The sequence below is a fragment of the Sceloporus undulatus genome, chromosome 6 (genome assembly GCF_019175285.1).
Source record: "Sceloporus undulatus isolate JIND9_A2432 ecotype Alabama chromosome 6, SceUnd_v1.1, whole genome shotgun sequence".
Lineage (NCBI taxonomy): Eukaryota > Metazoa > Chordata > Lepidosauria > Squamata > Phrynosomatidae > Sceloporus > Sceloporus undulatus.
The window spans coordinates 10042468-10057584 of record NC_056527.1 but is presented as its reverse complement, the minus strand read 5'-3'; the positions used below and the strand labels follow the sequence as shown (position 1 = coordinate 10057584).

The following is a 15117-nucleotide window of genomic DNA, read 5'->3' as shown; positions in this document are numbered from 1 at the left end:
GTTATGATACTTGTCAAGGGCAGCCACTTTCCAGGAAATTTAGGCTACTAGCTACCAGACAATATTTTATTGTGCAAAATTGTGCTTTCAAATTTATAGTCAAATAGACCAAGCAAAAATATAGGCTTTTTATTATTATTTTTGCTGGGCAGTGAATAGCCATGCTTGTTTGACATCAGCTTGCCAAGGATAAGCCAATACATTGGTGTACACTGGTTTACTGCTCCTGCTTACAATGGGAGTGACTAAACTAGGATGGCTTTGCTTCATTTCCCTACATCCTATCTTGGCTAGGGCTGAAGGGAGTCAGAAGTCCGAAACACCTAGAGGGCCACAGTGAACTAACACTAGGCTTAACAAACCATAAGTCTTAGTATTGTTTGTATGCTGAAAGATGTTGAGAAACTAGAGCATGTCCAAAGGAGGGCGACTAAAATGGTGAAGGATCTGGAAACCATGCCCTATGAGGAATGACTTAGGGAGCTGGGGATGTTTAGCCTGGAGAAAAGAAGTTTAAGAGGTGATATGATAGCCTTGTTTAAATACTTGAAGGTATGTCATATTGAGGAGGGAGCTCACTTATTTTCTGCTGCTCCAGAGACTAGGGCCCAGAGCAATGGATGCAAACTCCAGAAAAAGAGATTCCACTTCAACATTAGGAGGAACTTCCTGACAGTAAGGGCTATTCGACAGTGGAACAAACTTCCTCGGAGTGTAGTGGAGTCTCCTTCCTTAGAGGTCTTTAAACAGAGGCTGGATGGACATCTGTTGGGGATGTTTTGATTTAGGTTTCCTGCATGGCAGGGGGTTGGACTAGATGGCTCTTGCGGTCTCTTCCAACGCTAGGCTTGGGGTCTGCAAAAACAGCCTTGGGGCCATTCACATGGCATGTGGGAGCTATTAGGTAGCATCCCTGGCTTATTATGATACCTCAACCAGGCCAATGTGTACACCGTTTCCAGAACAAAATGTGGGAACAGATATAAAGATGCTTGCATCAATCAATGCCACAGGATCATTCTTCAGGCAGATGCCCTCATAATCCCACTGTTTTGACAATCTTCAGCAAAAGTTTTTCATCACTGGGAAAAGTGGTTAAGAAGTACAGTGCATTTGGGGACAGCATCTATTCTTGACCCCAGTAGGCTCTTTTAGTCACCATAATAATAGTTAGATATTGTATGTGTCAGATTCTGTGTAAATATATCCAGATTAACATAGTTTCTAGTTGTCATTTTTAAAAAAATAAAAAAAATCCTTTGACTTTGGATAAATATTAAAATATATATATGCTTAAAAATCCTTCAGCATTTAAATGTATGCTGAATTTTGTTACTTTGCTGTTACTGAGTTCTTCAAATCTGAGAATTGGCTTATACTTCAAGGATAAGGTGAGATTTCGATTGACTTATGCAGAAAATGTCTACTTCTTGAAGTGACTATGTGAAAATGCATTACAGAAAAAGTGGGCTTCAAAACATTTTTCTAAGCAATTTGTTAAACTGGAAGATACAGTTTATTCATGCCTTTTTAGTTAATTCTATATTATTCCTTCTGTCAGCTGGTCTGGATATTGGAGCCATCTCTGATGATCCCTCTTCTCTGCCTCTACAAAGTGTCAGTCAGAGTTCACGGCCGTTGAGTGAAGAACAATTAGATGGAATCCTAAGCCCTGAATTGGACAAGATGGTCACAGATGGTAAATGACTATCTTTTACCATTGGTTTAGAAAGAAACCTATTATTTTAGACGATAGAAGGCTGTGTACATTTTCAGATGTGCTTTGTATTTGCCGTTCTTGAAATTAATTGGTTGCAGTTAATCTGACAGAAGTACAATGGATTATAATTGCTCATGTTCATATTGTTTTTACTTTGTCCAGGTGCAATTCTTGGTAAAATGTACAAGATTCCAGGTATGACCTCTTGCTTTTTAGTATCTTTTGATGAAGCTTACTACATGCAAACATTTCTTTATACTCACATTTAGTATTTTACAGAGCTGGGAGGAAAGGATGTTGAAGACCTGTTTACAGCTGTACTGAGTCCCGCAGCTACTCAATCAACAGCTTTGCCACAACCCCCACCACCCCCACCCCCACCGTTAATGCACTTGCACAATCCAGGTATATGTTTCATTTTAGGGTATTCCTCAAAAATAAAACTGTATGGTAATAAATAGCAATTTAAGCCTCATTCAGACTTTTTTATCTGATCTAACTATTAGAGTAGATATTGCCCTTAGCCATTTGTCTCCATAAAAAATATACTGCAATAAGTATAGATTGGGGAGCCAGTGAGGCATAGGGGTTTGAGTGTTGGCCTACGACTCTGGAGACCAGGATTCGATTCCCTGCTCAGCCATGAAGCCCACTGAGTGACTTTGGGCAAATCACACTCTCTCAGCCTCAAGGGAAGGCAATGGCAAACCTCTGAACAAATGTTTCCAAGAAAACCCAGGTGACCTTAGGGTCACCATAATTTGGAAACAACTTAAAGACACAACAACCACAACAAGATTATATTTGCTCCTTTTTTATGTCTTATGCCTAAATTTTGGAAGAGATTATGGTCATTATGCCTCTGTCCAGCCAGGAAACAGACTCTGTTTATTATAGGTGATGTCCATTCTGGAATGTCTAATATTCTGTGATAGCAAAAGTCATGGCTCCCACTGTGATAACAGCAGAAGCCTCTGGCTCCCATTGAGAGAATGAAAGAGTAGAGTGCTATTGGACTATGAACTGGATGCAGCTAGCATTACACTAGAGGCAGGACACATACTTTCCTTTTCAGCTCCATCCCTCCTTTCATTGGTTATGAAGTGGGTCTTCAGTACAGATTACATTCATTGGTGGCTGCTGGAAGGAAGGAAGGGAGCTGAATATCGAGGACAGGGCTGACATATCTCACTGCTACCATGCAAATTAGAAAGAAAGAGAATTCCTTCTCAGATAGTATGAAAACAAAATCAACTGCTAGATTTCTTCTCACTCAACCTAAGATGAGAATATTGGGGTGAGGAATGCATCCAAAAATATGAGACATAGTTGGCTAGATTGATGGCTGAGTGTTGGTGGAATGATTGGCTGTTGTGAGTGGGTGTGGATGGGTAGCAGAAAGGGAGTAAGAGGATGATGACTCTGGTAAAATGCACCACAAGCATGTGTCCCTTGAGAGATGACTACAAGGACAAGTGGTGTCCCTTGAAAGAAAAAAGGTTCCCCAATCATGCCTTAACAGATAATATGTGACAGAGGGAATGAGTCTCCAGGAACAAAGCATAAAGGGGGCTTAGAATCGGAATTCTAAAATCAGTTATTATCTTTGACTAATTTAAACTATAAGTTATAAGAATGTTATCATGGATTTTCAATTACACCTTTTTTTATAAAAGTGGTTGAGTCACTTTTTGTTGAACAGATTGATTATGTATAATACTGCACAGAAAATGTTTCTGTATTACCATCACAGTGCATTCTCCACAACTAACTTACAGTTGAATTAAAAATAAATACTTAATAATTCAAGATGTGATACCATTTTATAATACAGAAATTATTCAAGGGTGATAAATCACCTTAATGTGGTTTTAATTTAGAAGAATGTTCATGATATATCTCAAGTGGCCTCTTGTGGTCAGGAAGGTATTTTCTTTCCTTCAAATTTTGCCTTTTCCCCATTCCATTGAGGTTTCAGACATGGCCATATCTAGAAATCATAGTGGATGCAAAGAAGAAGAAGTAAAGTTTCTTAGGAATGCTCAGTGTGCAGTTTTATTATCTGTTTTTTGGGCTAAGTTAAACTGCCTTTTAGAGGATAGTTGAACTGTTGAAGCCTTGTGGGTTTTGTACCTTTCCCCTGTCATGATTCCTGTTGCTTGTTTGTACCATTTGGACGGTGCCTATTAAACTTCCTCCTCACTGATACTGTTCGTCAAATATGTAGTGAATGGAAGATCTTTTTCTATTCAGTAATTAAGTTCACTTCCAGTTCTGTTGGCGTCAGAAAATAAAGATCCCTACTGTACCCATCACTTTTATATGTTGCATTGACCAGTTACCAGTGTGTAGGAAGAGGATACTAAAGGCACTAAGTTACAGAGATAATTTTTTTAAAAGACATTTAACAGACTTGCTTGAGAAATTTACATAGTAATCTACTTATTCCTCTTTTTGAGAGGCGGGAAAGGATTTAGGTTCATTTTTGTGGGAGAGGATTTTGACTCCATTATTTAATCAACTCACATAAGAGAGTGTTGGTCATTACCTTTAAAGCCCTCCATGGCTTGGGCCCAACCTACTTAAAGGATTGCCTCCTTACATATAATCCACTCTGCACCCTCAGATCCTCTGGGAGGAATTTGTTGCAGTCCACAAAGACCAGATTGACGGCAACCTCCCAGAGGACTTTTTCCGCAATCGCTCCCACTTTATGGAATGGCCTGCTGGACGAGATCCGTCAAATTGCCAACCTAGAGAGCTTCAAGAAAGCTGTCAAGAGGGATCTCTTCCAGCAGGCCTTCATGGAATAGAACCCGGCCATGTAACGCTCCCCCCACAGTCATATACAAATGAAGACTCTGCCCACTGTTATTTTATTATTGTATTATTGTTTTTAGATTTTATCGTTTGTAATTTTAATAGATAGAATTGTTTAATCCTTTTTTAAGGGGGGGGAGGAATTGTATATATTGTATTTTTTAAAGGTTGTACACCGTTTTGATTGTGGTAACAAAAAGCAGGATATAAATTAAAGTTTTATTATTATATTATATTATATTATTATTGTGCATAAATATCAACATTAGAATGCTCTTATCTGTTTCCTTCAGAAATTATATATGGCTATATCTTGAGCCTGAAAATAAAATAACTTTAAATGTAAAATTGTTTGGGTTTAGTAAATTTCTGAATGTAATGTATTGTTCTTTCAAACCCTTTAGAATACTTTTATCTTTGCTGCAGTTTATACAGATGAAGTTTTAAATGGTTTACTGTTTTAAATGGTTTATTGTCATATATTGAACCTGAATTTTACTGGTGGGGAATTTGTCACACTCCAAAGCACCCTTTATGTGCTAATTAGACTGGCAAAAATTGGTCTTAGAATAGTAGTCACTATTCATTGCTGTCATTTCCATGTTTTCTTTAAAGGGGAAAACACTTTTTCAAGAGTTCCAGTTATGAATGGCCTGATTGGACCAAATCCCCATCTCCCTCATGCATCTTTGGTTCCTGGAGGTGGATTAGGTGCTTTTCCTACTATATCACAACCATCGTACACAGATACCAGGTAAATCAAATGGATAGTGAACTTGCTCTATTGATTATTCTGTATGTTCTGGTGAGCATTCCAGACATCTAAGTCAGCCCCCATCTCTGGATGACTAGGATTTAACACAAAGGTGTTAAAGGTAGAACTGGGAAAAGTGTAAGGGAGGGGTTATCTTCTGTTCATCACAGAGCTTGGAGAATTTAATTTCCAGTTGGATAAATATTTCCCATTTGCTAGTCTTTATTATGTGAATTACATGCTTTGGGCATTGTGGTTGATGCTTCATCGTAATTAGTCCTTAATGACATCAGCAAGGGATATTTCTCACTCTCGGCCTTTGGTCTTCAAAGCTCAGAGCCTGGGATACTCCTGACCTTGCCACCATATTGTCAACAGATAGGATCTACTGAGGTCTGACCCTCTTCCATGGGAAAGGCTGCCCAGTCTTCCCAGATTGATCCTACCTGCGCTTGGCATAGCAAAAATCTTAGTGACTTCTTGTGGGCTACCTCCTGGAACTTTTGGATCTAGATTCACTTCCATAGCAGGGAACAATTGAATCTACACCAGAAAGTTGCTAGCAGCTGTAATCTCAGCCTCTGCTCCTCTTATGGATGCAGGATTCTGTGACTTCCAGACCTGGGGTCAGAAGAGCTGGGACTCCCCTACTGAGGAGTTCTGTTAGCTCAACTTTCCTTGGGAGATACTCGATTTGACTACCCACTGTACTCTACTGGAGGAAAAACTGGGCTTATAAAGTGTAAAATAAGCCAAACTGGAGAGATTTTTTTCTCACAATGTTGAGTCTCTGACATGATCCTCTGACAGATTTAAAGGGAATTCTAGAATTTCTTTGATGAGTTCCACCTCATGCTACAATGTTATGCAGGGAGGCTGTGCTCTTCAAACCTTTAACTACCCCCAGGTTTTCTAGCTGGAAACTGAACTGATTACTTAGGTGCATTATGAGATCACCACTTGAATACATGCTTATTTAAAATTCTCAAACATAAAACTGCACTTTTCGTGGCCATCTTTTTGGTCAGGACGATCTCAGAACTTGAGTATTTTGTGGCAGATGTACAACTCTGTATTTTCCACCAAGACAAGGTGCAACAAACTCTTCCTTCTGGCATGAAATAAATGCACTTTTTCATAGATATCACAAGATAGCTTCATCAATATTTTGTCCTATATCTGTGTATCCACAGAAAAAGGCATGACATAAGTTAGGTGTTCAAAATGTTCTCTGATACTAGCTGGATCCCATAGGTCATGTTTTGCCCAACCAAATGTCATCAGCAATATTGAGGTAGTTTGTGTGTGTCTTTGAACAATTTAACCCTGTACATGTTTTGCTTCGTGTTCACAGAGACAAAAATACAACATTTAATGCAGTGATGAATGATCCCACTGGCTCCTGGGTTCCATCTACTGCCCCTCTAGAAGGTGAAGGTGATACCATGTCTAATGCACAGAGAAGCACTCAGAAGTGGGAAAAGGAGGAAGCACTTGGTGAAATGGCAACTGTAGCACCTGTTTTGTATACAAATATCAATTTTCCAAACCTAAAGGAGGAATTCCCAGGTATCTTGTGAATTATACAGCACTAATCAATAATAATAATAATAATAATGATAACAATTATAATAATAATAATATTTGTATTTTCCCGCCTCTCCCACATGGATCGAAGTGGGATTACAGTCGAACAACAACAACAGCATACAAGAATAAAACATATAAAATTCATTGTTAAAAACAGTTTAAAAACATCAAGCAGACACTAATCCTCTTTTGCATACCCTCCCACCCTTAGGCCTGCCATTAGCAACAGAACAATACACATGCAAATCACTCCTGCCTTCTCAGGGTCACACAGTACACATATACCCAACTACTTTCCAGGCAAGCATTCTCTGAAAATGCCAGCCACAGATGCTGGTGAAACGTCAGGAAGAAACTCCTCTAGAACATGGCCACATAGCCTGAAAACCCCACAAAAAACTACAGTTAAGGCTAGCTTTACAGATCTGATGGGACTCAGTTTTATTTCATATAATTCAGACTTTTGTAACTCTAAAGGAGGTGATTTTTTTTAACTCTGAAGGAGAATAATATTGGATAAACAACTCTTAATGAAATTCCAGATCTTTGGAAAATAAACACTACTCCTTTTCTCCTTCATGTTTTCAGATTGGACTACAAGGGTAAAGCAGATTGCTAAACTGTGGAGGAAAGCAAGCTCGCAGGAAAGAGCTCCATATGTGGTAATCATTTGCAATTCTTGTTAAAACTTATTTTTCTTTCACCTCTGGATTCACCTGATTCATCTAAAATTATTAGAGTGGGCTCTCTGTATTTGGGTCCCTCATGGATGTGAACGAAAGTGGGCGATCACATCCCATGGTATTCAATGGCAGTGATGTAAACACACATACTCCAGTGTGTGTGCATTCACATCACACTGTTGAATAATATGGTGATTTTGGGCAGTCAAAATCATGGATCAGAAGCTTGCTGTTATGGCAGTCCCATTGTGTAAATTTTAAAAATGTAAAAACATTCATATATAATGCCAATAATTTCTTTTCTGGTTCTCTAAATTTACTACTTAGACCATTTGAGTTTGGGACAGAGTGGCAACTCTTATAACCTAAGAATGAGTATGCATACTAAATTAAAAAAAAAAGCAGAAAAGATGAGTTCATCATCTGGAGAAGTGATATCAAGAACATTAACCAGAAATAAGTGCTTGGAGCTGCTTTAAAGTGATTAAAAGCTCCATTATTGCTTACTGAAGAAATCTCCATATTTCCTAGTTACCATTGTTCATTTTATTTGCTTGTTTTTACATTCTTTTCATTTCCTTTGATACTGACTGCATGAATTGTGCTCAGATGTTGTATGAACTGGTGGATGTGCTTCTAGCACAAAATACACTGTAGGACTCCTGTTTCATATTTCAATTTCTTATTTGTTCTTTTGGCTACTTAAACATTTTCTTGCCATATAAATTGGCACAAATAAATCAACCCTATGTTATACTGTGTCTAGTGACAATGATACTGGTCAGATGGCAGAAGGTGACCTAGGTTCTTAATTGATATGTTGAATTAAAAGAATTTGTGTTTAGATTGGTGTGAGCCAATCGGTTTATCAACAAAAAGTAAAACAAAGTAAATTTGTGTCTGATATATATATATATATATATATTTTGCAGCAAAAAGCAAGAGATAATAGAGCTGCCTTACGCATCAACAAAGTGCAGATGTCTAATGATTCCATGAAAAGGCAGCAGCAACAGGATAGCATTGATCCAACCTCTCGTATTGACACAGAGCTCTTTAAGGACCCATTAAAACAGAGGGAATCAGAGCATGAGCAAGAGTGGAAATTTAGACAGGTGTGTTGTATTTTGTGTTTACTTTCTCCTTTTGTCTTGTACAGCTACAGAAAGAACTGCTCTTAAATAAAATTGGTTGTGAGGAAAGAAAATAGAAGTTTCTGATATACTCTTATATGCTGTATATACAGCAGTTACTGGCAGTCTAAGGAATTAAATTCGCATAACTTTTGCATTATTACTGAGAAATATCATACTCAGTTTACAAATAAATAGAGCTTAAAATTGATCTGAAAAACAATTATGCTAAAATTCATAATCATGTGTCCCATACTGTAAATATTTGATGGACTCCAAGCTAGTTCATACTTCAGCTTTTCAGTGAAACAACACATTTGTAGAAGGAGACATTTCAGTCTCTAATCACTGCTGGAGTATTTGTAAGTCAGCAATCTGTTGCAGGCACAGAAGATTTTTACACATGGTGTCTTATTGATATATTGATATGTAGTTTTTTTCATTGTGAATTCAGACTTCATGATGATATTCAAATATAATTTAATATATTTTTGTAAGATGCATACTCACCAAGTTCGTTTGCCAAGCTGTCATAGCAGTAGTCTTCTGTGTTTGGTAGAGGAAACTCAGAATAAAAGTTTGAAAAAATAAAACTTGAATCATAGAATCATAGAGTTGGAAGAGACCGCAAGGGCCATCCAGTCCAACCCCTTGCCATGCAGGAAATCTAAATCAAAGCATCCCTGACAGATGGCCATCCAGGCTCTGTTTAAAGACCTCCAAGGAAGGAGACTCCACTACAGCCTTTACTGTCAGGAAGTTCCTCCTAATGTTGAGGTGGAATCTCTTTTCCTGGAGCTTGCATCCACTGTTCCGCTTTCTAGTCTCTGGAGCAGCAGAAAACAAGTCAGCTCCTTCCTCAATATGACATCCCTTCAAGTATTTAAACAGGGCTGTCATATCACCCCTTAACCGTCTCTTCTCCAGGCTATACATCCCCAGCTCCCTAAGGCATTCCTCATAGGACATGGTTTCCAGACCCTTCACCATTTTGGTCACCCTCCTTTGGACATGCTCCAGTTTCTAAATGTCCTTCTTAAATTGTGGGGCCCAGAACTGGACCCAGTATTCCAGGTGGGGCCTGACCAAAGCAGAATAGAGTGGCACTATTACTTCCCTTGATCTAGACACTATACTTTTATTGATGCAGCCTAAAATCACATTGGCCTTATTAGCTGCCACATCGCACTGTTGACTCATAGTCAATTTGTGGTATACTTGGACTCCCAGATCCCTTTTACACCTAGTCCCGTTCAGCCAGGTGTCCCCCATCCTCTATCTGTGCATTTCATTTTTCTGCCCTAAGTGTTGAAAATTCATTTTGTTAGCTTTGGTCCAGCTTTCTAATCTATTAAGGTCATTCTGATCCTGTCCTCAGGGGTATTAAGTACTCCTCCTAATTTGGTGTCATCTGCAAATTTGATAAGTATACCTCCAATTCTGTCATGCAAGTCATTGATAAAGATGTTGACTAACACTGGGCCCAGGACAGAGCCCTGTGGGACCCCACTGGTCACTTCTCTCCAGGATGAAAAGGAGACATTGTTGAGCACCCTTTGGGTTCGGCCGGTCAACCAATTACAAATCCATGTAACAGTTACGTTGTTTAGCCCACATTTCACTAGTTTGTTTGCAAGAATGTCATGGGAAACCCTGTCAAAAGCCTTACTGAAATCAAGATATACTATATCCACAGCATTCCCTTCATCTAACAAGCTGGTAATTTTATCAAAGAAAGAGATCAGATTTGTCTGGCATGACTTTTTTCTCTGGAACCCATGTTGACTTTTTGTGATTATGGCATTGCTTTCTAGATGTTCACAGACTCTCTGTTTAATGATCTGCTCTAGAATCTTTCCTGGTGTTGATGTCAGACTAACTGGACGATAATTGTTGGGATCCTCTTTCCCCCCCTTTTTGAAGATGGGGACAATGTTTGCCCTCCTCCAGTCTGCTGGGATTTCTCCTGTTTTCCAGGAGTTTTCAAATATGATTGCCAATGGCTCCGATATTACATTTGCCAGTTCTTTTAGTACCCTTTGATGTAGTTTATCCGGTCCTGGAGATTTATATTCATTTAGATTAACCAGATATTCCTGTACTATCTCTTTACTTAATCTGTGGTGAGATTCCCCTGCTCCATTATCCTCAGGTTGATCACCCTTTTCCTTTTCTGAGAAGACTGTTTCACCTGTTAGCATTTTGCCATCTTCTCCAAGCAGTGGCCCTACCATTTCCTTCTTCTTCTTTTTGCTGAAGACCTATCCAAAAAAGCCCTTTTTGTTGTTCTTAATCTCTCTAGCAAGCCTGAGTTCATTCTGTGCTTTAGCTTTTCTGACTTTACCCCTACATGTGCTCGCTATTTGTTTGAATTCCTCTTTCAGAACTTCTGATGCAAGTAGTTCTCTGAGCCTTAGATCAAACTCCCATTGTGGCTACTCTTTGCTTTTACAGTGGCTGTCTTGCTTCTTCACGTTAAATCTTCTGGCCTTCAAAAAACATACTTTAGCATTTGGGAGTATGCATAAATAATTTTCATTTTATAAATTACCAGTCCCTGTACCATAAATACAGGGTGATTCAAAAAGAATGGTGCAAAACTGAACAATAGCAGCTTTACTTTTGCACCATTCTTTTTTCATTATTTGGTGTATCTATTTTTAATTATCTTTCAATTGCCAGTGGATTTAAATTTTTTTTGTTTAATTTCCTCATACTTGTAACACACCTTTTTTTCTTTCTTTCTTAAAACAGCAAATGCGTCAGAAAAGTAAACAGCAAGCTAAAATTGAAGCAACTCAGAAACTAGAGCAAGTGAAAAATGAGCAGCAGCAGCAACAACAACTTCAGCAGCAACTTGGTTCACAGCAGCTTTTGAACCAGTCAGGTTCGGATACACCTAGTAGTGGAATACAGAGTCCTTTAACTCCTCAGGCTGGCAATGGAAATATGTCTCCTGCTCAACAGACATTATATACAAAACTCCCACCTGGTACTCCTTCTTCTTCTTCTTCTTCCTCTTCCTGTACTCCTCCTGATGTGTTCCTAAAACCACAAGCCCCACCTCCCTCTGTGACACCAAACAGAGTGCCTGTTCAAGAGACACACTCTCAGGCTTCATCTCAACAGACTTTTTCTCCTTGTTCCTCTACCAGACCACCTTCTCCTGTTGACCCATATGCAAAAATGGTGGGCACTCCCAGGCCACCACCTATTAACCAAAATCAGAACTATATCAGAAGAAACTCTATTCCATCAGTAGACATCTGTCCACCCCCATCACCCATATCTAGGCCAGCTCAACTATCTGAATCAATAGCAGGTCGGCCATCGCCAGTCAGAGATTCATGTTCTTTGTCTCCAGTCAGCAACGACCCTTATGCAAAATCTCCAGATACACCCAGACCTGTAATGGGAACAGAACAATTCTCCAAACCCATAGGGGTATCAAGATCATCTCTAATTGCAGAACAGCCAGGCAAAGCATCTTTAACTGTAGCAAACAGTGACCCATTTACTAAGCCACCTCCTAGGACAGATGGATTTCCAAGACCTCGGATGTCTCTGGCTGACCCGTATGCTCGACCCCCATTGACCCCCACTCCTGTTGCTGAAGGAAGTTCTGGCCCATTTAAAACCCCACTGCGCCCATGTCAGTCACCACAAGATCCTTACACAAAGATGCCACCAACCCCAAGACGCATAGCTGTGGATCCCTATGAACGGCCTGTTTTGACACCAAGGCCTGTGGATAGCTTTTCACACAATCCGTCTAATGACCAATACACTCAGTCTCCTATGACTCCACAGACAGCAATAAAAGAGACTTTTGCCCAACCACAAAGAGTAATGCGAAACCAGAATGATTCTTTTTCTCAGTCTGGAACTGGTTCAAGGGCAGCTGCTCAGGATCCATATGCCCAGCCCCCCCGGTACTCCTCGCCCTGTCTCAGACCCATATGCTCAGCCTCCAGGTACTCCTCGCCCAGTCACAGATCCTTATGCCCAACCTCCGGGTACTCCTCGGCCTACCACTGTTGACCCATATATGCATCAGCCCCTCACACCAAGACCTGCACAGAAAGCAGACTTATTTGCTCAGGTTTCAACTAATCAAAGGCATTCTGATCCATATAGCCAGCCTCCAGGTACACCAAGACCAATTAATAATGATCCTTATTCTCAGCCACCAGCAACTCCCAGGCCTGGAGCTTCAGAAACATACAGTAGGCCTGCACCCATGTCAAATCGAGATCCTTATCTACAGACTTCACTAAACAAGCCTTTTGTAAGACCTTCAGATCCATGTTCTCAGCCTCCAAAATTATCAGGATCTGCTGTGACAGATACTTTTAGCCATATTCCAATAGCCCCACCTTGTGATCCTTATGATCAGCCTCCAATGACCCCAAGACCTCAGCAAGAAAATTTTGGAAATGCTCAACATCCCCATGATGCAGCTGAACAGCCAAGACCTGGATCAGATGGGAGTTTCAGTGCGCCTGTCAACTCCTCTGTGAACTTGCAGGGAAAACCATTTCCCCAGACTGCTCAAGTTCCTGGCCCACCACCCACGGCAGGAGCAACAAGTACACAGAACACAATGTCTCAAGCAGATGCAGAGAAACTGAGACAAGTGAGTTTAATATTGCTATATTATATGCTGGCAGAAGCTATGATAACCTACAGTTGAAGGAATGTTGGAGAAATCTGTCAGTTGCTTTTAGAAAAACTATAGTTGTGCTAGCTTAGTAAGATCCATTCTGTTACATTTAAACTATAAATCAGTGATGGCAAACCTATGGCACACGTGCCAGAGGTAGCACTCAGAGCCCTCTCTGTGGGCACATGTGCCGTTGCCCCAGCACAGAGTTTGCCAGAGTTTCTTACTAGAAGACCAGAGGGACATGGCACTTTGCAATAAATAAGTGGGTTTTGGGTTGCAGTTTGGGCATTTGGCCTCTAAAAGGCTCACCATCACTGCTATAAATTATAGGTAGAATTTACACTAGCAGGAGTCCCACAGGTATACTCCCTAACCTGTAGTTAAGTGCATTTATTATGTGGATTTTCTCTGAAGAGCTAAACAAACCCCAGAACTTTTGCTTCATGGTTTCACTACAGTTTTGTCTGTGTGCAATTGTAGTCAACCCTCTGGTTTGGTCTCCTCGAGCAGGTCACATAATCTGGCTTGTTTTATGATTTGTTTTTCTGCCATGCTGGGATGAGCTGAGCCACAGTGCTAGTAGCACTGCTTTCAAATGCAGCAATAAACAAACTTCAGAACAAAGTTCCATGGTTTGTTTATTTGCTCCCTCTGCAAACAGAAATAGTTGGACTTTGTGCACTATCATGCTGATTGTACTTGATAAATTAGGATTTGCACCATTCCCTGGTATATTGTTAGGTTCAAACATGGCCAGTATGTTCAAGGACAGGATACCCAAAAAACGCAGTGAAGTCTTATGTTCCTTCCTAAATTATAATCTTTTATCAGTTTATATTCTCCATTAATGGAAATTTTAATTAGCCTCAGCCATAAGCCACAGTTAAGATGGACAGCAGTGAAATTTGCTTTGGGAATAAATATGGGAAGGGTGTACATGTTCCCAACAAATTGCATCTTTGCTGATCCCAAGAACATGGACAGCTTGAAATTTCTTCTCAGTCAGATTTTATTTATAACTGTATTCCTTAACTCAAGTGCAAATGTATAATTAACAAGCTAAATTATTTTTGTTCCATGTCAGCGCCAGAAATTACGTGAAATTATTCTTCATCAGCAACAACAGAAAAAGAATGCAATCCGTCAAGAGAAAACACTACAAGAACCCGCCACAACATCCCATACAGGACCTATTCAACCGTGGCAACAAGAGAATCTGAACCAGATTTTTAACCGTCCTCCTCCTCCATACCCTGGAAATATTAGGTCATCCATTGTCCCTCCCAGTGGACTGAGGTTCACAGGTTTTCCTGCTGATGGACAGTTTAATAGACCCCAGTTTCCAGGAGATATGGGTGGTATGGGAATGAGGCCTCATGGAATTAGGTACATACTTGATTAAAATACATTAAATACAGTAAGACACACACACCCTTATCCATGCTTTCTACAATTTTAGTTCCCCACTCATTTCTCTGGAGTTTTTACTACAGCAAATAAATTGCTTGAGCCCCTAAAGAGAGGTGTGTACACAAGAACTCAGCTTCTGTTCCGCCACATTGGGGGTCATCCAGGTCCAAGAAGCGGCCAGAAAATAGCCGCAAACAAAATAGTGGCAGCCAAGAATACTGAGAGGTGCAGTCCAGCAGCAGCCTATTTTTCCACCCTCACCCACCTCCTTCCCCTGGCGCAAACTAATTGTAGGACAGTTTCTGCATCGGGGAACAGGGAAGCCCTGGCAGTTAGAGGTG

The 15117-nt window shown here is 40.0% G+C and overlaps 1 protein-coding gene across 1 annotated transcript in view; it reads left to right on the top strand.

Annotated features, from left to right (window-relative positions):
* The window catches only part of KMT2C (lysine methyltransferase 2C), a 192377-nt gene that overhangs the window by 139533 nt on the left and 37727 nt on the right, over window positions 1-15117 (top strand). Inside the window, 10 exon segments of the mRNA XM_042475758.1 lie at window positions 1562-1699; window positions 1883-1915; window positions 2000-2125; window positions 5156-5294; window positions 6649-6863; window positions 7473-7546; window positions 8500-8682; window positions 11455-12624; window positions 12626-13336; window positions 14451-14752. Of these exon segments, the coding sequence (XP_042331692.1) occupies window positions 1562-1699; window positions 1883-1915; window positions 2000-2125; window positions 5156-5294; window positions 6649-6863; window positions 7473-7546; window positions 8500-8682; window positions 11455-12624; window positions 12626-13336; window positions 14451-14752 (3091 nt within the window).